The sequence below is a fragment of the Elgaria multicarinata genome, chromosome 18 (assembly GCF_023053635.1).
Source record: "Elgaria multicarinata webbii isolate HBS135686 ecotype San Diego chromosome 18, rElgMul1.1.pri, whole genome shotgun sequence".
NCBI classification, from domain to species: Eukaryota; Metazoa; Chordata; class Lepidosauria; order Squamata; family Anguidae; genus Elgaria; species Elgaria multicarinata.
In genome coordinates, this window is record NC_086188.1 from 11,440,764 (window position 1) to 11,462,517 (window position 21,754).

Here is a 21,754-nt window from a genome sequence, read left to right on the forward strand (position 1 = left end):
AAAGCCGGAATTCAATCTGATTTACTGTCTTGTTTTCGTCTTGGACACGACGCGGCCAGCTTAATCATTCTTCTGCTTGCTTGAAATCCCCAAGAAGCGTAGCTCAATTTGGAGATTTTTATTTCGTTGGTTTTGCCGGGAGGATGGGGGATGAAGAGAGAACACCCAACACTTATTAACCCAAGACCTGCAAAACCCGAAGACACACCTACTGTCAACGGCCTGGATAGCGTCTCATTCGTCGCCAGGTTTCATCCTCATTTGGGCTTGCATCTTGGCAATCATCTCCTGCATCCGACGCAACTGTGCGGAAGAAACAGACGTTACATTTCAGTGTCCAGTGCCATTAAAATCCAACCAGCTACTAACCCTCTGCATTTTGTTATGGCCTGGGCATTAACTCAGCGTTATCTGCTGCTAGGGCTCTGGTTTTCAACTAGTGGGTCAGTACAACTAGGGGTCGCAGCCTGACTTAAGGCAGCTGATAACAGAATTACCATATGACATTTGCTTCAAGAAAGTACAAAAGAGAGGAGGGCACGATACCCTGGCGCTGTACTTCCTTGTATTTCAATGGCCCCATTCAGACAACATGCTAAACCATGCTGCTTAACCACAAAATGGTTAATGGACATTCCCTTAATCGTTTTGTGGTTAAGCAGCATGGTTTAGTGTGTTGTCTGAACCAGGCCAGTCTAACTGAAGTCCCATTCGTTTCAATGGGTTTACTCTAAGTGGAACTAACTAGGGCCTTGCTCAGACAACATGCTAAACCATGCAGCTTAACCACAAAATGGTTAAGGGACATTCCATTAATCATTTTGTGGTTAAGCAGCATGGTTTAGTGTGTTGTCTGAACCAGGCCAGTGTAACTGAAGTCCCATTCGTTTCAATGGGTTTACTCTAAGTGGAACTAACTAGGGCCTTGCTCAGACAACATGCTAAACCATGCAGCTTAACCACAAAATGGTTAAGGGACATTCCATTAATCATTTTGTGGTTAAGCAGCATGGTTTAGTGTGTTGTCTGAACCAGGCCAGTGTAACTGAAGTCCCATTCGTTTCAATGGGTTTACTCTAAGTGGAACTAACTAGGGCCTTGTTCAGACAACATGCTAAACCATGAAGCTTAACCACAAAATGGTTAACGGCATTCCCTTAACCATTTTGTGGTTAAGCAGCATGGTTTAGCGTGTTGTCTGAACGGGGCGGGCCATTGTGACGGTTTTCAAAATTAATTATAATTACTAACAATTAGTATTATTCTATTATTATTATTTTATTAGTAGCAGTAGTATTCAATTATTGCTATCACTTTCATTTCAATTTAAAAGAAAAATTGAAATGAAAATGTATTGTTGTATTATTCTCACACCCACCCACAAATTGTATCAATTAATTCTATATAACAGCTGTTTAGACATCGATTGTTAGGGGACTGATCACTTCTTGGTTACATTAAAACAAAGATTTTTAAATAAATAAATAAATAATTTCAATTTATACCCCACCTATCAATTAAGAAAACGGCAATCAAGGCGGGTAACAATTATGAAGAGAAGTTTTTTTTAAAAAAAGAAAACAACGTAGGTTAAAATAATGGTAAGATGGCGCAGAGTGGTAAAGCAGAGTGGTAAAGCAGCTGAAACTCTCCCCACGGCCTGAGTTCGATCCCAGCGGAAGCTGGTTCTCAGGCAGCCGGCTCGGGTCGACTCAGCCTTCCATCCTCCCGAGGTCGGTAAAATGAGTACCCAGTTAGCTGGGGGAAAGGTAATAATGGCCGGGGAAGGCAACGGCAAACCACCCCGCTATAAGGCCTGCCAAGAAAATGTCAGCGAAAGCTGGCGTCCCTCCAAGAGTCAGTAATGACTCAGTGCTTGCACGAGAGGTTTCTTTCCTTTCCTTCCAAGATACATTAAAAACAAGTCTAAGCACACACCAAAAATTACAAAATAAAAACAGCACCCAACACAACAGACCGTTTTACAAGGCAAAGGTCTGCTTGAACATATAAAAAATAAATAATAATAATAATAATTAATAAATAAATAAACAATAAATAAATATTCTTTTTTAAAAGGCTTGCTTAAAAATTATCATTTGTACATGTGCTTTGTATTTGTGTGAGCAACTTGGGTTATAAATGATTATGATATAAATACAGTCAGCAAACATGCAGTAGGCAAAGGATTTTCTGGGGTAAGGGGAGGTTTTGGAGGTACCAGGCCCTTCTGCAACCATACTCCCAGCATGTTATAGGAACAGGCTATGGAGAAGGAACATTAGAAAATCAAATCAAATCCGTAGCGTCAAACATTACATTAAAAAATAAAAGGTTGGGGGAAGCTAGGCTAGTTACTACACCGCCAAAGTTCTCAAGTGGCTATTTACTCTGTATGGATGGAGATATATATAGATATAGATATATACACAAACACAATAATTCAGGGCCGCCCCCAAGGCATTTTGCCGCCTGAGGCAAATAACAAGATGGCGCTGTCTTCAACACTGATGATGGGACAGCATCCTTCCCTGCTCGTGAAGGCAGCAGGCTAACTTAGGGAATGTTCCACAACACACAGGTCTCTCCTCTAATACCTTGCAACCACCTCCTTATATCTGCCACCCGAAGCGACAGCTTCACTTTGCCTAACGGTGGGGCCGGCCCCTGCAAGAATTCATTTCAGCTACAGCTACCAAGGTTGCATTTACACAACCCCACTTGAAAAGTTCTCCTTTTGGTGGAAGGTCTTGGGGACGACCATTTACCTTGCGCACTGCGCGGAAACGGACGAGATCGTTTAAACCCCCTGCGTTTAGCAGCGACAGCCAGAAGCGTTCCAGGGTGAACGGCTTTGCCCTACATTCCGTGTAAAGAATGGAAACGCTCCCTCACTTGTGACATTTACCTTGGCAAGGAGGGAAATGAAGAGCCGCTCATAAATATTCAGGGCAGAAAATGGAATCGGTCTTCAGGTTTGCTTCCATGACTTGAAAACAGGTGCGGAAAGAGCAGGCAATAGGAACCAGGTTCCAAAGTCCATGCAGGACGTACCACTGCAGCCGCAAACAGGGGAGGGAGTCGAACCGAGGAGGTCGGCAAGATCCCCTCCCTATAATGCCGATATAGGAGGATGTGTTATATCCGCCATGACCTCCAAATACAGCCAGAAAGCATTCCCCAGATGGACAGACACCCTATCTCTGACCAACCGCTTTCCGGTTTACCAGCTTTTGAGCGACCACCCCAGTCTGGAAACTCACCAAATTTATTAAAACAGCAAGCAAATAGTGTCAGCTACAAGCAAGGGCAGGTTAGCTACAGCTCTCCTGCAGCTCATGATACATTTCCAGTCTGGCCTGCAGTGCTAAACCCAAGGTACTTCCTTTCAGGTACACACCAGGGGTGGGCAAAACAGAGAGGAGCAGATGGGCCTCTGCCTTTTTGTTGCTGGTGTTGACTTCTACTGCCCCCTGACTCTGTTGGTGAATTTGCCACCACGATGGTGGCGGCTTCCCCCACCCACCCACCCACCCAAAAAAAGCAACGGTTTCACTTGAAAACAACGCACAAGAGTAGCGTCCGCAGAGCATGGAGGCAGAACGGCCTCCCAGAAGCACAGCTGCTTTTCAACAAAAACGGTTGCTTTTTTGCTGCCACGATGGAGGCCGGGGTGGTCGAGGAGGCAATTTGGATCAGCCCACCGCTGACTTAATCTGTACGGGAAACCAAGCTATTTACTGAGGCCCAGGAAAAGTACTGCATCATGGCAGCTTTGGAGAACACACCATCCCAAGGGGCGACAGTAAAAAATGTTGCTGCAGAGAGAGGCTAAATTGGAGCCATAAAGCAGAATCATATGATAGCAGGGAATGGCTAACCTCGTCTCCGGCTCAACCTATGCAATGGGAAGGAGGGGGGGCTGGAAACAAAGAGGAGGGCAACCAAGATGATCAGGGGTCTGGAAACAAAGCCCTATGAAGAGAGACTGAAAAAACTGGGCATGTTTAGCCTGGAGAAGAGAAGACTGAGGGGAGACATGAGAGCACTCTTTAAATACTTAAAAGGTTGCCACACAGAGGAGGGCCGGGATCTCTTCTCCATCCTCCCAGAGTGCAGGACACGGAATAACGGGCTCAAGTGACAGGAAGCCAGATTCCGGCTGAACATCAGGAAAAACTTCCTGGCTGTTAGAGCAGTACAACAATGGAACCAGTTCCCTAGGGAGGTTGTGGGCTCTCCCACACTAGAGGCCTTCAAGAGGCAGCTGGACAGCCACCAGTCAGGGATGCTTTAGGGTGGATTCCTGCCTTGAGCAGGGGGTTGGACTCGATGGCCTTGTAGGCCCCTTCCAACTCTGCTATTCTGTGATTCTATGATAAGCATTACCACCACCACCGCCTGCCCCTGCCGCTGCAATATGAGAAGAAGGCGACATACGATGGCGTTGTGTTGCTTGTCAGAGCAGCTGGCCAGAATCTGCCTGCAAGCCTCAACGGGGCAGGTACAGAAGCTCAGTTGCCATGGGCTGCTGCTTGGGCAACCCTTGGAGACCCTGTGCAACTTGCCGCACACTATTTGAGCAGGGTCGGTAGGAGGCCAAACAGGATTAGCCTGCAACCTGGCCAGAAACTGGACGCAGCCAGGAGGGAGCCAGGTGATTGTGCCAGATCAGAGGCCACAGGGCAGATCTGGGTTCGGGGGGGGGGAGTAATTTGACCCCACCCTTGGGGATGCCTAACACTAATCCGATTTGTACTGAAACTTGAGCTATTCAGTTAGGCCTGGAACAAGGCACAAAAGCACGATAAATGAGGCGTGTGGCGTTCGTGAGCCCCCAAACCTGTACACCTTTTTACCCTGTGTCTTGTAAACTCCCCGCCAGCTTTGGCTAATGGACGGTATGGAAATATAATAAATAAATATACGTCCTCCCATTCCGCCCTCTCTTCTACTGATCTGTTATCTTTATCAAACCCTCCTCTTGTCTCAAGATAAAATGCAAGTTCCTCTAGAGCGCCAAGCCTGACTTTTGCTTTGTACAATAGCAGCGCTACAGGGATACAAATTAAAACATTCTAATGAGCTGCAAGCGTTCCCGCTGTTCTAAATCTTGTCGTTGACAACATGCTCAGAAACGCAGGCGATTTCTGCGATGGAGGGCATGTACTGATGAAGCCTCAGACACAAGCCAGGAACAAAGATCACGCTCAGCCTTGCTTTGAACAAAGGAAAGGGAAGGAGAGAATACACCGGGATATTTTCGCAGCCATTCGGCCGGTCAGCCGAGGAAAAGCAAGAGAGACAGAAATAGCTACGCGTCTCTAATAAAATGCGGCGGACTGTAGGGTGAAGGACCAAGAGAATTTCAGCCCATGGAGCAGCCAGTAACAGGAAGACGTTCCCACGATGCTAAATGGGATCTTTGGTATTCAAGGTATTTTTAACTAACCACTAATCTTGAGGCATCCAGGCCAAAAAAAAAGAAAAGCCACAATCATTATCAAAAACTGGTTGCAATTATTATTTATTTCAAGACTCCCGCGGGAAACTTCTTTTTTTAAATGGGGCTTCATAAAAGTTACATTCTTCAAGTGTGACAAGATCCTGTGCTAGTGTTATTTAGGAGCAGCAATTGTTAACTTTTTGTATTTAGAACAAGCTGATTTTTAAACAAAAGGCCTTTTCTTTTCTATTCTTTTGGTAGAAAAAAATTGAGAAAGCCTGAAAGTAACGTTGGAGGATTAGGGAGGGTGACCTGGCATCATCCAGATGTTTTGAACTACAACTCCCATCATGCTCAACCAGCCATGCCTGTTGGCTGGGGGTGATGGGAGTGGCAGTACAACGCATCTGGAGGAAACCAGGTTGGGGAATGTTGCCCTATGTGAACTAATTTGGAAACAAACTAATTTGGTGTCCTGTCCCCAACAATATAGTGGCACATATACAGAACTGTCTTGCCCTGGACGGCCATTGGGCCACCTGAATTAGAACTTAGTTAGAACGGCCCACCAGCAACTCACAACAGCCTTTTCTCCCATAGTGTCCAAGAGCCTTTTTACTGGGAATGGCAGTGATTGAGCTTTGAACCTTCTGCACAGCATGTTCGAGAGCCAGTGTGGCGTAGTGGCTAAAGTGTCGGACTGGGAGTCGGGAGATCCGGGTTCTAGTCCCCACTCAGCCATGGAAAGCCATTGGGTGACTTTGGGCCAGTCGCTGACTCTCTCAGCCCAACCTACCTCCTTTTATTGTGAGGATAACATGGAGAGGAGGATTATGTACGCCGCCTTGGGTTCTTTGGAGGAAAAAGGCGAGTTATAAATGCAATAAATAAATAAATAAAATGTTCTACGAGGAGGCATGGCAGCAGGTTGGAGCATACTTGTTTCTCTGCTGTCCCAGAGGGCAGAGCTAAAATCAACGGGTGGCAATTGCAGAGAAGCAGATTTCAGCTAAACATTAGGAGCGCTCTCTTAACGGAGAGAGCTGTTCAGTTGTGGAACGGACACTGCCCCAGGAGGTGGTGGGTTCTCCTTCACTGGAGGTATTTACTCGATGGCCATCTGTCAGAGATGCCGTAGCTACACCTATGCCCCGCTCAGCTAACCCCCGGCCACCAACCAGAAACTAGACATCAGGTGCATGTATATGATGTATATGTGCCTACTTGGTCCATTTTTCCCTCTAGCACAGCCTTCCTCAACCTGGGGCGCTCCAGATGTGTTGGACTGCATCTCCCAGAATGCCCCAGCCAGCTGGCTGGGGCATTCTGGGAGTTGTAGTCCAACACATCTGGAGCGCCCCAGGTTGAGGAAGGCTGCTCTAGCAGCTTTTAAGCAGAAATGTAACATTCCTCATTATAGTGTGTCAAGGTCTGAGAAGGGGTGGGGCTAGTTAACTTCTGATCCCCATATTGTGATTGCTGTGGGCTCCTCAAAAGTAGCAAGACGCTTTCTTCACTCCACACCCCAAAACCACAACTAAAAGGAACATCTCTCATTAATGAAAATACAAATACAAAAAAAAGCTTTGTTGCATCTTGAAGAGTTGTCTGATGGACCATAGCTTGCATGTTTTTTCCCCACTATAAGAAGCTATAAGAATAAAACAGTAGCAAGAAATCCATCTTCTTTTTAAAGAAAAACACCATTAACTTGCCAAAACCATTGTAAAGAAACTGTAACGATCAGAATTTGCTGCAACAGTTACGCCTCTGATATTTATCTCTTAGCAATGCTAATTTCTCCAAGGAGGAATAATAATTTCACAGCATATTGAACTTTTATATTCATGCTGCTGCTGTATTTACTGCTTCATGTTAAATATCATCCTCTCTCTTTCCCAAATTCCTACATTATCTGCATATTTATCAGGCCCTGGGGATTCAACAACGATCCAGCCTGTTCCACACAGTGCCCCCTTGTGGCTCCTTAACTGCTGTGCAGCCACGCATTTGTTTTGCTTTTTAAATCTGTAACATCAAAAATAAATGAAAAGGCAAGACTAACAGAGCTAAGGCAAAATAAAAAGCCGAGATGAGCAAGATGCACGTTCAATGACAGCATACGTCATAGAATACGGTTGTCACGAAGAATCGTTGCTTTAAGAGCTGCTTCGTGCTGCTATAGAATGCCAGCTGCTTTTTCAAAACTGATGCTTGTGTAGTTTGCCAAGGGGCAGCAACGAGAAGTCATAGAATCATAGAATCATAGAATAGCAGAGTTGGAAGGGGCCTACAAGGCCATCGAGTCCAACCCCCTGCTCAATGAAGGAATCCACCCTAAAGCATCCCCGACAGATGCTTGTCCAGCTGCCTCTTGAAAGCCTCTAGTGTGGGAGTCAAGCAAGAGAAGGAAGAGGATTGAACACATGCAGTACCAGTGTTACAGCCTGCGATCTTCTAGCAACACAAGATTTCCAGCAGTCTTTCTGTTTGAATCAGGCATAAATAAATGAAACTATTCATTTCTTACTGGGGCAGGGAGAAACTGACTAGGCTAATTGCTTGTAACAAAGGACAGCAGACAGTGACCCATGGCCCAGGAAACACTAATATCTCTACCTGGGGGGGGGGGCAACACACACACACACACACACACATAGAGGGAGGGAGAGCATCTATGTGTGTTTTAAGTTTCCTGTCTGTGTGCTTAAATTATATATTGGTTTTAACTTGATTAATGGTTTAATTTGTTTTTAGCTGTGTATATTGGGCAAAAGGTGAGATACAAATAAATATAATAATAATATACTTATTAATAATAATAATAATAATAATAATAATAATAATAATAATAATATAGAATCATAAAATCATAGAATAGCAGAGTTGGAAGGGGCCTACAAGACTATCGAGTCCAACCCCCTGCTCAATGCAGGAATCCACCCTAAAGCATCCCTGACTGGTGGCTGTCCAGCTGCCTCTTGAAGGCCTCTAGTGTGGGAGAGCCCACAACCTCCCTAGGTAACTGATTCCATTGTCGCACTGCTCTAACAGTCAGGAAGTTTTTCCTGATGTCCAGCCGGAATCTGGCTTCCTTTAACTTGAGCCCGTTATTCCGTGTCCTGCACTCTGGGAGGATCGAGAAGAGATCCTGGCCCTCCTCTGTGTGACAACCTTTTAAGTATTTGAAGAGTGCTATCATGTCTCCCCTCAATCTTCTCTTCTCCAGGCTAAACATGCCCAGTTTTTTCAGTCTCTCTTCATAGGGCTTTGTTTCCAGACCCCTGATCATCCTGGTTGCCCTCCTCTGAACACGCTCCAGCTTGTCTGCATCCTTCTTGAATTGTGGAGCCCAGAACTGGACGCAATACTCTAGATGAGGCCTAACCAGGGCCGAACGGAGAGGAACCAGTGCCTAGCATATAACATATGCCTAGCGATCCTTCCTTCTTAAAGTGATCACAGGACGGGCAGACCCAGTACGAATTACTTTTCTAAAACAGCCTTCTGCTTTGAAAATATAAATAAGTTTGCATCCGGGGAAAATATATAAAAAGGGCAGCTCGGAAAACAGAAGCCAGCTGTCTGTGTAAAAAGCACACACACAAAATGTACACATGTCAGAAACAGTCCTGTAATGGCGGCTGAAGAAAGCAGGCGAGAGATTAATGGTTCCAAGCAACCAAGGACAGTGTCCTTTGATAAAATCCAGAATGATTATTTAGCAGAAATGATGTCTTGATCGTGATGGGCCTGGCATCTTCCCAAGCCTACATTCCCTTCTGAGGTTACATAAACCTTGCGGATCTGTAAATAGAACTTCAAGCACTATTGCTGTTCAGAATGTAAAAACAGAAAGGGAAATTGATGTTTGTGTTCTCAGCAAAGACGGAGGAATGCAAGCCCATTTCCTCTGCTTTGCCCCCCCTCCGTTCCCCCCCCCTCCAGTCCTCCCCTTACTTAAGTCCTCAGCAGACTGCTCTGGAGATAAAGAGATTTCGTGCCACCTTATCTATACAAGAGACTAAGGAAAGCTGCTTCATCTCTTAAGGGGACGACAGGCAGTCAAAGTTTAAAACAAATTTGTTTTCCTCCGATTTCTATCTAATCCTTTGTAAGTTTAAGTGGCAGCTGTTTAAAAGAGACCAGTCCCAAAAGAAGTGTTTTCTAAAAAATATCCAAAAGTCTCCAATGCACACACACACACACACACGCACACAGACGTACAAAACTTAGAAGCAGGGAAATTCGCTTAATCCCTTTCCAAAACACACTTTAGAATGAAAGTGGGCAACTTTGTGGCCCTCCAGATATTTCAGCCTACAACATCAGCCTTAGCCAGCATAGCCAACCGTGAAGGATCATGGGAATTGTAGGCCAAAACATCTGGAGCAAACAGCCTTTGCTTAGGAACAATAAATGCAGTAAGAAACTGTCCTACAATGATTATCCCGACCTCACTATTTACACTCACGTGAATGTTAACCTAGCAATTTAGGATTATTCTTCATGCAGTTGACGAAGTGGATTCTAGTCCAGGAAAGCTTAAGCCTTAATAAATTTATGAGTCTTTGCAGTGGCACAAGACTATTGTTTTTGATCACTTTCACAGCATCCTTCCCTAGTCAAGGAAATGGGCAAAATGGCTGCGAGAGCTGGACCATAAGGAAAGCTGAGCGAAGAAAGATAGATTCTTTTGAACAGTGGTGTTGGAGGAAAATTCTGAGAGTGCCTTGGACTGCAAGAAGATCAAACCAGTCCACACTCCAGGAAATAAAGCCAGATTGTTCACTTGAGGGAATGGTATTAAAGGCAAAACTGAAGTACTTTGGCCACATAATGAGAAGACAGGACACCCTGGAGAAGAGGCTGATGCTAGGGAAAGTGGAAGGCAAAAGGAAGAGGGGCCGACCAAGGGCAAGATGGAGGGATGATATTCTGGAGGTGACAGACTTGACCTTGGGGGAGCTGGGGGTGGCGATGGCCGACAGAAAGCTCTGGCGTGGGCTGGTCCATGAAGTCACGAAGAGTCGGAAACGACTGAACGAATAAACAACAACAAACCCCTTATGGAAATGTTGCTAAAACATTTCCCCCACCATAATAATAGGCAAGGTATACTGTGACCCATCCCAAGGCTTTAGAAGGAAACAACTGGAACCTAAACATAAAAAAATACCTAAAACGCCAACGTGGTGGAGTGATCTAAGTAAGGCACTCTAGAACCATAGAAATCCCACGGCAGCCACCAAGCATACTGAATTATCTTGGGCCAGTAACTCTCTCAATCTCAGCCTAGCCTATCAAAGAGTGATTGTGAGAATACATAACAGGGGACTATGAATGTGGCCTTGAACTCTTTGGAGGCTGGACATGAAAAAAAAATGAAATAAATAAATAAATAATCCCAATACACATTACTTAAGTCAATGGGATTGGCTCACAGGATTCAAAAATAAGCATGCACTATATCGTCTACATTTCTAGATTGTTATTTATTTATCATTTTTAAATATGTTTTAGGCTGCCTTTAAGGGTACAACCTACTCAAGAGGCTTTTACTATAAAATCCAATTCAACAGAGAAACAAAAATCAATAAACACCAGTGCTAACAATATACAGCAGCCAGAAAAGACCAAAATAATTGCAGTTAAGAACATCAGCATAAAACACAAAAGAAAGCTAAAGAAAACAAATGTGTCTTCACAGCTTTCCTAAAGGCCTGTAAAGATGGAGCCTCACAAACCCCAGATGGCAAGTTATTCCAGAGGTGTGGGGCCACTACAGAGAAGACCCTCTCTCTTGTACTTACCAACCTAACTGCCCTCAATGGCAGAGGCAATTGAGAAGGGCCTCAGTCAACCCAGGCCGGATCTACACTATTGCTTTAAAGCGCTTTATAACAGTTTTATAGCGCTTTAAAGCAGTTAAAGCGCTTTATAACTGTTATAAAGCGCTTTAAAGCAGTAGTGTAGATCCGGCCCCAGTCTTTTAATTCCACGAGCATCAAGAAGCAGAAAAGGGCATATGGACAGGACAGAAAAGGAAGAATTAACAGTACCACTTGATACTTAAATTAAAGAAATGCCGCACTGGGTAGAGTTAAAGAACTGAAAAGGCACGTCAGAGTACAGCTCGATAGCTGTGCCAATTAGAAACAGCCAGCATATCTGTTAATAGCTGTAAGGATCTTCTTAGGGGAGTAACATGCATACCGTCTGTGGTACAATGGAAAAAGAAGATTTGCACTGCCGTGCTGATGGAGAAAATAACAAGTTATTAAGTTGCAAGGGCAGGGGAGAATGAACTCTATGCAGACTTTCCCCCAAAAGTTGGATAACGCTTATCAATTATTGGAATAGGTTCCAGCCATGTGATTTAGCAACAATATGCTATTTATGCTTTATGGTGAAGTATTTTAACTGTCTTGGATGATTGTATTGGGAAACAAAATTTAAAAATTATAATGAAAGAAGAAAAGGCCAGTAGTGGGTGCTAGATACTTGACTTAGGGTGACCATATGAAAAGGAGGACAGGGCTCCTGTATCTTTAACAGTTGTATTGAAAAGGAAATTTCAGCAGGTGTCATTTGTATATATGGGGAACCTGGGGAAATTCCCTCTTCATCACAATAGTTAAAGCTGCAGGTGCCCTGCCCTCTTTTAAATCTCTTCACTAGTATAGCTCCTGCAGCTTTAAATGTTGTGATGAAGGGGGACTTTTACCAGGTTCTCTATATATACAAATGACACCTGTTGAAATTCCCTTTTCTATGCAACTGTTAAAGATACAGGAGCCCTGTCCTCCTTTTCATATGGTCAACCTATTTGACTATCATACAGAAGCAGGTTAAGATGATGGGTTACTTTACCTAAAGGGTGGGGGAGATCAGAGGCTAAGCAGTAAAGTTTGCCCACAAAAAGGTTTTCATTTATTAGATTGTAAGCCTATGCGGCAGAGTCTTGCTATTTACTGTTTTACTCTGTACAGCACCATGTACATTGATGGTGCTATATAAATAAATAATAATAATAATAATAATAATTTTAGTTTGGCTTTCATTCGTTATTCAGAATGTCATTGGCTCAGTTCAGACAACACATCTCTCAATGGTAGTTTTAGAACTTCACAGTGGTTTTTCCACCACTAATGAGAAATACGTTGTCTGGCGGCAAAATTCCACGCAATGGTGGAGGGTTTTTTTTTGGGGGGGGAACTCCATGCAGAATATCCATGCTGCGCAGAGAAGAGTTCCTGCACAATGGCTGTGTTGTGTTATGTGGAGGGCTCCGTGGAGTTTTCTGTTGTGTTGCGTGGACTTTCTCCTCTGGCTACAGGGTTCCCTGGCAAGAGCAGTGAAAGGAGTGAATGCTGGTCTAGGAAAGTCACTGGGATTGGTTTTTTGCAGCAATGGCTGATGGGATACCATCGGGAGGACTGGGCAAGGAGAGAGGGCAGGGGAACTGTCAATCAAACGTCTTACTCAACTCCACAGGAGCCCACAGTCACACAACGGTGGAGTTAGAACATGTTGCATAAAGAGTAGCCCCTAAAAACTCAACCACTGAGTAGAGTTTTCACACTGCGTTGACTAACGTGTTGTCTGAACTGAGCCATTAGCCCAACCAAGTGCCTCCTTCAGAAGATGCTTGATGGCTTATGACCTTACCTCTGCTTCCTTCTGTTGAAGGATCCTATCCTTGTCCACCACTTCTTCCTCCACAGGCCTGCCAGATACAATACACACAAATATTAAAAGACACAGAAAGGTTTCAACAGTGCCATGGGATTGGCCCTGGCATTAGGGTTTTCCCCCCAAAAATTGAATTGAAAACCTTTCCTATGGAGATTAGCGTAATAATTAACACTGATACTTTTATTGAGTATTAATTAATTCCATTAGCGATCACTTCAATTTACTAATGTGATAAATTAACTCATTTAATTTTTAGTTTTTTTGAAAGGTAAACCCTTTAATTGGGCGGCGGATTTTAAAAACACACTGTTAAGTACTTTCAATACAAATCTGTGGGTGGGGATGACAGCTACTTGGAAGGAGACTCTCTCATGTAGGAGGAAATGCCTTTTCCTAGATCAATAAAAAAGAAAAGGCAAAGGCAAAGGTAGGACCAGGCAATTACATACAATGCAACACATGCAACACATACAATGCCAGTGTTACAGCATGCAATCTTCTAGCAACGGCTTTTGTGACATTTCGTTCCGCAGTTGTAGAAGTTCTGCCTCCAGCAATGTGGACAGCGATACGCTGGGACAAAGGGTCATGGGGCAAAACCAGGCACACACACTTTGGACGTGAGTACAGGGTCAATATAGAGGGTTCCCAATACAACAGGAGCAGATCCACATGGTTTCACATTACAGAAGCCACAGGGACGATCAACACACATACACAAGATTTCCAGCAGTCTTTCTGTTTGAATCAGGCATAAATAAATGAAACTATTCATTTCTTACTGGGGCAGGGAGAAACTGACTAGGCTAATTGCTTGTAACAAAGGACAGCAGACAGTGACCCATGGCCCAGGAAACACTAATACAACTTAACGAACTCTATAAAAGCCCTGAGGAAGAGCGCAGTTGCGTTCGAAACGCGTAGGCGGTACCTTTGCACTGTAAATAAACTTTTGTAAATATTCCGTTTTGAAGATTGCCTGGTTCTACCTTTGCCTTTGGCTTTTCTTTTTTACTCCCCCACGGGGTTTTCCTTGCTTTTGCACTTTTTCCTAGATCAGCCTCCCCCAAGCAGGCGCCCTCCAAATGTGTGGGACTGCAATTCCCATTCCCCAACCAGCATGGCCAATGGGAGTCGTAATCCAATGCATCCAGAAGGGCACCCCCATTGGGAAGGGTGTCCAAAGCAGGCATCATCTAAAAGCAAATAACGATTGTTCTGTTCAAGGATTGATTTACACAAATGTAATTGATTAGAATCCTAGGACGAAATCCTTGTGGTCATTCTCCCAGATGGGGAGGGACGGGTGGGGTGGGGTGGGTGAAGGGGAATGCCCTTCTACAATGCTTCAGGCAGTTTTCTCAAGCCCAGGAAGCCCCTCACTGCTGTTACCTTCCTATTTTTCCACTTTTGTTTCATAAGAGATCCTCCTGAATTTCACACCCTAATTCTGACTTACATTTCTATGGAGCTATTTCCTCTGCCAACCGTCTGCCCCCACCCAGTGGCACCAGCGTGGTCAGAAAACAAAGCAGCAACCCAGACACACAAAGTCATTTCCTTAACTAGAAATATTCCTGGATGTACACAGAGCAATTTCAAAGAAAAGCAGAGAGCAACAGATTTGCCGTTAGGAAAGGCTCCGGCATAAACAGAAGAGCTTCACATGCTGAAAAGAATGGTCATTTTACATAAAGTACCAGAAGTGAGGCTAGAGCGAAACAGTTGCCTGGTTATATAAAATTCAAAACACACACAGAGGAATCGATTCAGGACAGGCAGGGCCGGTGCTACCATAGAGGCCACTCAGGCGGCCGCCTAGAGCGCCAAGCAAAGAGGGGCGCCGGGCGCAGTGCAGCACTCACGCGCGTTGGCTGTGAGCCGGCCCGGCCTGAAGACTCAGCTGGGCCTGGGGGTGGGTGAGATGGCGTCCTGCACCCGCCCAGCCGAAGCGAAGCCAGGGACACTGGGGTGGGGGTGGGGAGGCTCCACGTTCGGACTTCTGGAACGCGCCCGGAAGAGAGAGAGAGAGAGAGAGAGAGAGAGAGAGAGAGAGAATATATGGGTGAATATGGGGGTGAATAGGGGGTCTTTGAGTGAATGCATGTGTTCATGTGTGTGTTTGTTTGGAGTGAGTGATGCTGAGTGTGTGTGTGCACACACGTGTGAGTTGCGGGGGGATGATTTGGAGGTGATATTCCTATTAAATAATGCATTTTAGACCCATAGACGTTCCTTTCCAATTTGTTTGCTATAATTGGCATGACGTATTTCTTGCACTTTAAAATAAATTTAGCAGTTTCGAGTTTTGTGCTTCTTATTTTTTTCCAGGAAACATCTGTTCTTAAAAATCAAAGTTGGCATTTGTGTGTGTGGGGGGGGGGGTGTGAAAGTAGCTCACCTTGCCTAGGGTGCAAAATAGTCTGGCACCAGCCCTGAGGACAGGTAAAAGGAAGTACTTCTTCACATAGTACGTAGTTAAATTATGGAATTCACTTGTACAAGATGTAGCGATGGCCACCACTTTGGATCGCTTTAAAAGGGAATTGGACAAATTCATGGACAATAAGGCTATCAGTGGCTACTAATCCTGGTGGCTGTATGTACACTAGTTGTTGGGGAACTTCAGAGGGAAGGTGTTAACGTAAGAGCCCTGCTGGACCAGACCAAGGGTCCATCTAGTCCAGCATTCTGTTGACACAGTGGCCTACCAGCTTCCCCAATGGGATGCCTACAAGCATGACATGCATGCAACAGCACCCTTGTTTTCCCCATTTGGGCAAGACTTCCACTTCATAAAAGAAGCCTTCTTTTCTCTAATAGCTTCCTTGACACTGTTCATTAACCATGCTGGTGACCTCTGGGACTTGGTGCTACTTTTCCTAACCTGAAAAGAATGTTCAAGGGCACAGGATTTACATAATGTATCAGAAGTGAGGTTAGAACGGAATCAGGAGAAGACATAACAATGGCTACTAGTCCCGATGGCTCTCTGCTCCCTCCAGTATCAGAGGCAGTAGGCCTAGGTAAACTGTTTGAATCCACAGTCTACAGAAATGTAGTCCAGCCATTCTTAATTCAGAAGGTCATAAGGACATAAGAACAGCGATTCCAGATCAGACCAGGTGTCCATCTAACCCAACACTATGTACACACAGTGGCCCACAAGCAGAATCATAGAATAACAGAGTTGGAAGGGGCCTACAAGGCCATCGAGTCCAACCCCTTGCTCAATGCAGGAATCCACCCTAAAGCATCCCTGACAGATGGTTGTCCAGCTGCCTCTTGAAGGCCTCTAGTGTGGGAGAGGCCACAACCTCACCAGGCAACTGATTCCATTGTCGTACTGCTCTAACAGTCAGGAAGTTTTTCCTGATGTCCAGCTGGACATCAGGACATCAGCTGGACGTGAGTACAACAGCACCCTCTCGCCACGTTCTTCAGCGTGAATTTATATTGCGTTCCCTACATGTATCTGACAAGAAGATCAAACCAGTCCATACTCCAGGAAATAAAGCCAGACTGCTCACTTGAGGGAATGGTATTAAAGGCAAAACTGAAGTACTTTGGCCACATAATGAGAAGACAGGATACCCTAGAGAAGAGGCTGATGCTAGGGAAAGTGGAAGACAAAAGGAAGAGGGGCCGACCAAGGGCAAGATGGATGGATGATATTCTGGAGGTGACAGACTTGACCTTGGGGACGCTGGGGGTGGCGACAGCCGACAGAAAGCTCTGGCGTGGGCTGGTCCATGAAGTCACGAAGAGTCGGAAACGACTGAACGAATAAACAACAAAAGATTGGAAACAGCTAAACACTGACAAAGATAAGATCAAGGATTACAGCAAAATGAATTAATACAACACCACAAAAAAGATGTTCTACAAAGCCCTTAGCTGGCACACCTTTCTTTCTGGAGCACATACACACTCACAAACAAGCTATCTTTGCTGGATCTGTGGTTTCTTTTTGTTAATTAACACTGAGGAAGCAACGAAAAAGCAACTCATTCAATCTTTTGAAGTTCGCGGCTTCCCTGTGCGTTTTCAGCTTAGGAAAAGGAAGAGAAAGGTTATGAGAAGGAGACCAGCAGGTACAGGAGTTTGAGGAGGTTGTCATAAGAGGAAAACAGGCAGAGCCACAAGGAAAAACACACAACAGAACTTTGACTCACTTGCCAGTGCGTTTTAGTCTCTCTGACCGGAAGTTTTCATAGTGCAAATCTTGGGTTACTTCTTGAAGGTCCTGCATGTGTGTCCTGAAACAGGAAAGTCAACATTTAACCTCCTTCGCCAAGAGATATAGGCCCAGTTCAGGCATCGTGCTAAACCATAGTTTGGCAGGACAAGAACAAACCTAGGTGAGCCTTGGGTTCGCATGCTTGCCCCTCTCCCGCCAGCCGACTGTGAGGAGGAGGGTTCGAGAGCTTTTGCTTCTGGTTTAGATCAACCACAGCTTGCAATGTTGCCTGAATCCAGCAAGACTGTGGTTAATCTTAACTATGGTTTGCTTGAAATGAGGGTTATGAAGCTGGCTTGTTTGAACATTCACCACAATTTAGGGTTCAGATGACATGCTGAAGGGCCACACCAGAGAAGAGGGAAGAGAGGAGTGCATGAGCCCAAAGCTGATGGCAGCTCATTCTCATATAACAAACCATGGTTCAGTGTGACATCTGAATCACAGCCAGTCAAATGTCATGATGGCCCTATTCAGAAGACACCTAAGGTGTCTTCTGAACAGGACCACATTTATGTTCCTCTCTTAATTGTATAAAACATGCAACTATCAATTAAAAATAGTAATTAAGGAGCGAGGAGGAAAAAACCAATAAAAATAATGAGTTAGGGACAGAAAACTCAAGTGATTATTAAAAGCCCTTCAGAAACAGGTACTTAGGCTGCAGTCTAAAGACACTTATTAGGGAGTAAATCGCATTAAAAACAGTGGGACTTACCCATTTTTACGTATTTATTACATTTTTACACCCCATAATAGCCAACGTTCTCTGTATCGGCATGACGTGAGATAGTGAACAGGGAAGCATCAGCGTTAACTTGAATGTACATTTCCAGCAACACAGGCCTTTAATTTGATTTATAGATACAATAACACACAAAACCTGATCTCCAAATTGCTTATGGAAATTATCTTCACCATCACTATGATTTCTGCATCAGAAAGGGTCAAACTCACCCAAGTGACATGTAAACTGATCAGCAGAGGGAGCTCTTTACCTGAAACTTTACCAGGCCAAAGGAATTTACCAGTTCAATGGAATTAAGTTCTAAGTACCAGCGACTGCGGTAACTCAAAGCCTGGTTAATGGATTTTCCCAAAAAGTAATAACCCAGGCATTATTAAAAGTTACAGAGCCAAGTATCACTTTTTAGATTTACCAACTCCAATATATTCCTGTTGTGTGTGTGTTTTACAATACTTAAGTTTGAAGCACTTGTTTGAAAGAATCCTTCTGCTTGTCCCTATTTAATCGTTTTAAGTACCATTCTACTTGTAATAATTTCTAGAGGAGTAATCTCCTATTACTATAATTAAAAGTCAATGTACATGGGTGTGCATGTGCAAGTGAAATAAATCTGTATGTTAGCAACTAAGTCATAAAGATACGTTGACTAGGTTTAAGAATAGATAAACTACGTAAATAAATCTAGAGACAAGTTCAATTTCTTGCCAAATCAAAATATTATATCAAATTCCCCCATATTGATTAGAACTGCTATACAGCCAGGATGAATTCTGTCAAGCCCCCCTTTCCCTCTGAAATTTTGAATTCACATTAATGGGGGGATTGGGGCTTCTAAACACAGTGCATCCTAATTAAAACAATCCAGAATTAAGATTCCTCTCCCCCTCGCCCGCTGCAGATAACCTAGAAATAAAAACCAAAAGAGCTTCTACTAGAAAGAGAGAAACGACGTTTGTACAAAAATCTTAAGAGCTAATTCTTCGAGGATGTTTTTAGCGAGCGAGCAAGATTTATCTGGTAAACACAGTCCATTTGACATGCCTGTAGGGTGAGGCTAAATAAAAGATCCAACTTACACCAGCATGGTACGCAGCTTCAAGAAGTCATTGTGTTCTGGGTTCTCGACTTCCACTACTCCCCAGGGGTACAGGCGACCTCTGATCTTTTTTCCTTTCACTTCAATCAGTTGGTTGGACCCAATCACAGCAAAAGGAATGCTAGCCTACATGACCCAACAAAGCAGAAATTCCATGTTACACGATCATCATTGAAGAATGCCGGAGGTGAGTACTTCCACGCTGATTATTCACTGTTTTGGGCACATGGAGAAGTGGCACAAGATTCCATGGAAAGTACCGTTTGTATTTATGGTAAAGTGTCAGATTTTAACCCATGGATGGCAAAAGGATTATTTGCAGAAACAGGGGGTCATTTCTGCTAACAGCTTAGAAATTGGCATTTTGAGATGCTAGTTAAGGAATTACTCCCTGTGCAAAGCAGATAGTAATAGTCTTTTTAAAAACCAAAAAATCTTTTCCTTGTCGTGATGCCTCCGATAATCTCCAGCTTCTCCGTGTACCTCATTTTCATCCTACTCAATCTACGGAAAACCCCAAGTTTCAGCAAAACCTCATTTTAAAAAAAGAAACTATACAATTTCAAAAGACCAACTGCCTCCTTGTTTGTATTTTTCAGCCCAACGGTAATTAGATGAGCAAGTCAGAAGAATCAGATTTTTTAAAAAAGCCAATGGTACAATAGCAGTAAAAATCATGGAATATTTAAAAGGAACCCCTTAGCAAACAGAATACTATTCTGAGTTAAAGAGATTACATCAGGTTGTAGGATCCCAGATACGCTGCTTACTCAATTCCTTGCTTGTATAAATTTCTTCCACACCACCATGTGATTCTAAAGTGAACTAAAAAACACTCCTGAACTCTGAGAATTCTTAACAGGCACTGATTTTAAAGATAAGTGACAATCGCCAGATATAATGATGAGTACAAGTAAAAGAGGTCTGCTTGACTCCCAACTGAGGAATGCATCATCAGAGCCTCATGAGAGAGCTCTTGGCTGGGCTATAACCTTCACCACTGACTCTTTGGGATCATCCCCTTCAAGGGTGGAAGTCGGCTGAGAGCCCTGATTTTTGGCATGGATAGAGGTGGGGGTTATCTTATGGACTAGCCCTTCTTGTGAAAAGAGATAGACAAATGATGGGCGAATGGTCCAGATGTGAACTGTGTAGAGACTCTGTGGCCATATAACCTAAGAGGATGCTTTCTAGAGTATTTCCCTCTATTTCCTTTTAAGCTGGTCAGTGTTTTAAGTGTATATTCCAGTATCTCCATCTAAATTGTTTTGCCTGATTCCTTTTTGGACAGCATGCAGTTTTATTGCATAGAAGCAGGATACAAATGGGGGAGGAACACATTTTGTTTATGTTATATTCAGTAAAGCCCCATATGTGGTGATAGTGCATTGTTGCTGCTGTAGCAGAACTCAAAGTCCCATAAATAACTGGAACTCAATAACGCAGGCAGCTTTCAACATCCATTGCTCATTATAGTTTTGGATGAAAGAAACTGATGACACTAACATCCATGTGATGAATATATGTACAGTGGTGGCCAAAATTGTGGACACTTTTTGAAATTTTCATGTTTTGCAACTTTGCATGCTTATAGAAAATGCTCTGTTTCACGAAATTCAAATGTTTATGTATCAACTGGAAGACCTGATTCACGTAATACAACAATCCTGCTTCTTTTCCTGGGTGTCCAATCAACTCTTTTCTTTGATGCCATGGCTCTATTTAGGATGTACATATGTACAATTTTAATTTGAGAAATACTTCAGATATTCACATAATCTCCAATTGTGCTTCAATTACAGAACAAACAGCAAAACTGACTTTCCCCAACTTGAAACATGATGTATCGCAGCTACTACCATGTGATTGGTCCCCAGAACAAGGACTGTGACTGGCCAGTAGGTTTGCAATTCTAATCCGCTTCTTCACTCAATCACACCTGTTTTATTTTAGACTAAAGTAAGCATAACTTTTTTTGTACCACAGATACGTGCATTCTGTTTTTTGTATTAAATTCAGCATTAAATTCTCTTTCAGTTGATATATAAACATTTGAATTTCGTGAAACAGAACATTTTCTATAAGCATGCAAAGTTGCAAACCATGAAAACTTCAAAAAGTGTCCACAATTTTGGCCACCACTGTAGATTAAGATCGCTATGACAGAATAATTAACGCAGTATGTACTGAACCCACCTTCAGGACTCTGGTCTGTTCTTTGAATTCTTCATCCTCATCAGAATCAGCATCAGGTAACTGGTAAATCCTTATGCCATGCTCAGAAATCTCATCTAAAACCTGCAAGGGTGGGCAATGGAGAAAAATGGTTGGAAGATTTCTAGCGGCACACCACAGTAGACATAAATCTACAGGACATGAATTTTATTTATAAAACCCTACTTTCCTCGCCCATTTCTATGTTGAGGGATTTAATCATAGGAAGTTGCCTATTCTTTCATTCTGCATATGTTCCTAAACCTGGAGATTAAATGAAATGAATTGCTTACTCTAAAAACTTCCAGTTAA

At 43.6% G+C, this 21,754-nt stretch overlaps 1 protein-coding gene across 2 annotated transcripts in view; it reads right to left on the reverse strand.

The window, feature by feature from the left end:
- LOC134410450 (septin-2) overlaps window positions 1–21,754 on the reverse strand; it is a 69,043-nt gene that overhangs the window by 16,551 nt on the left and 30,738 nt on the right. Inside the window, exons 8-12 of one of the 2 annotated variants that reach the window (XM_063143717.1) lie at window positions 21,425–21,526; window positions 19,209–19,354; window positions 17,320–17,403; window positions 13,118–13,175; window positions 213–303 (exon numbers count right to left, since the gene is read on the reverse strand). In XM_063143717.1, coding sequence (XP_062999787.1) covers window positions 235–303; window positions 13,118–13,175; window positions 17,320–17,403; window positions 19,209–19,354; window positions 21,425–21,526 — 459 coding nt within the window. In that variant the 3' untranslated portion in view covers window positions 213–234. Of the gene's footprint in view, window positions 1–208; window positions 304–13,117; window positions 13,176–17,319; window positions 17,404–19,208; window positions 19,355–21,424; window positions 21,527–21,754 lie in introns of both variants that reach the window. The other variant, XM_063143718.1, reaches the window with a different exon arrangement.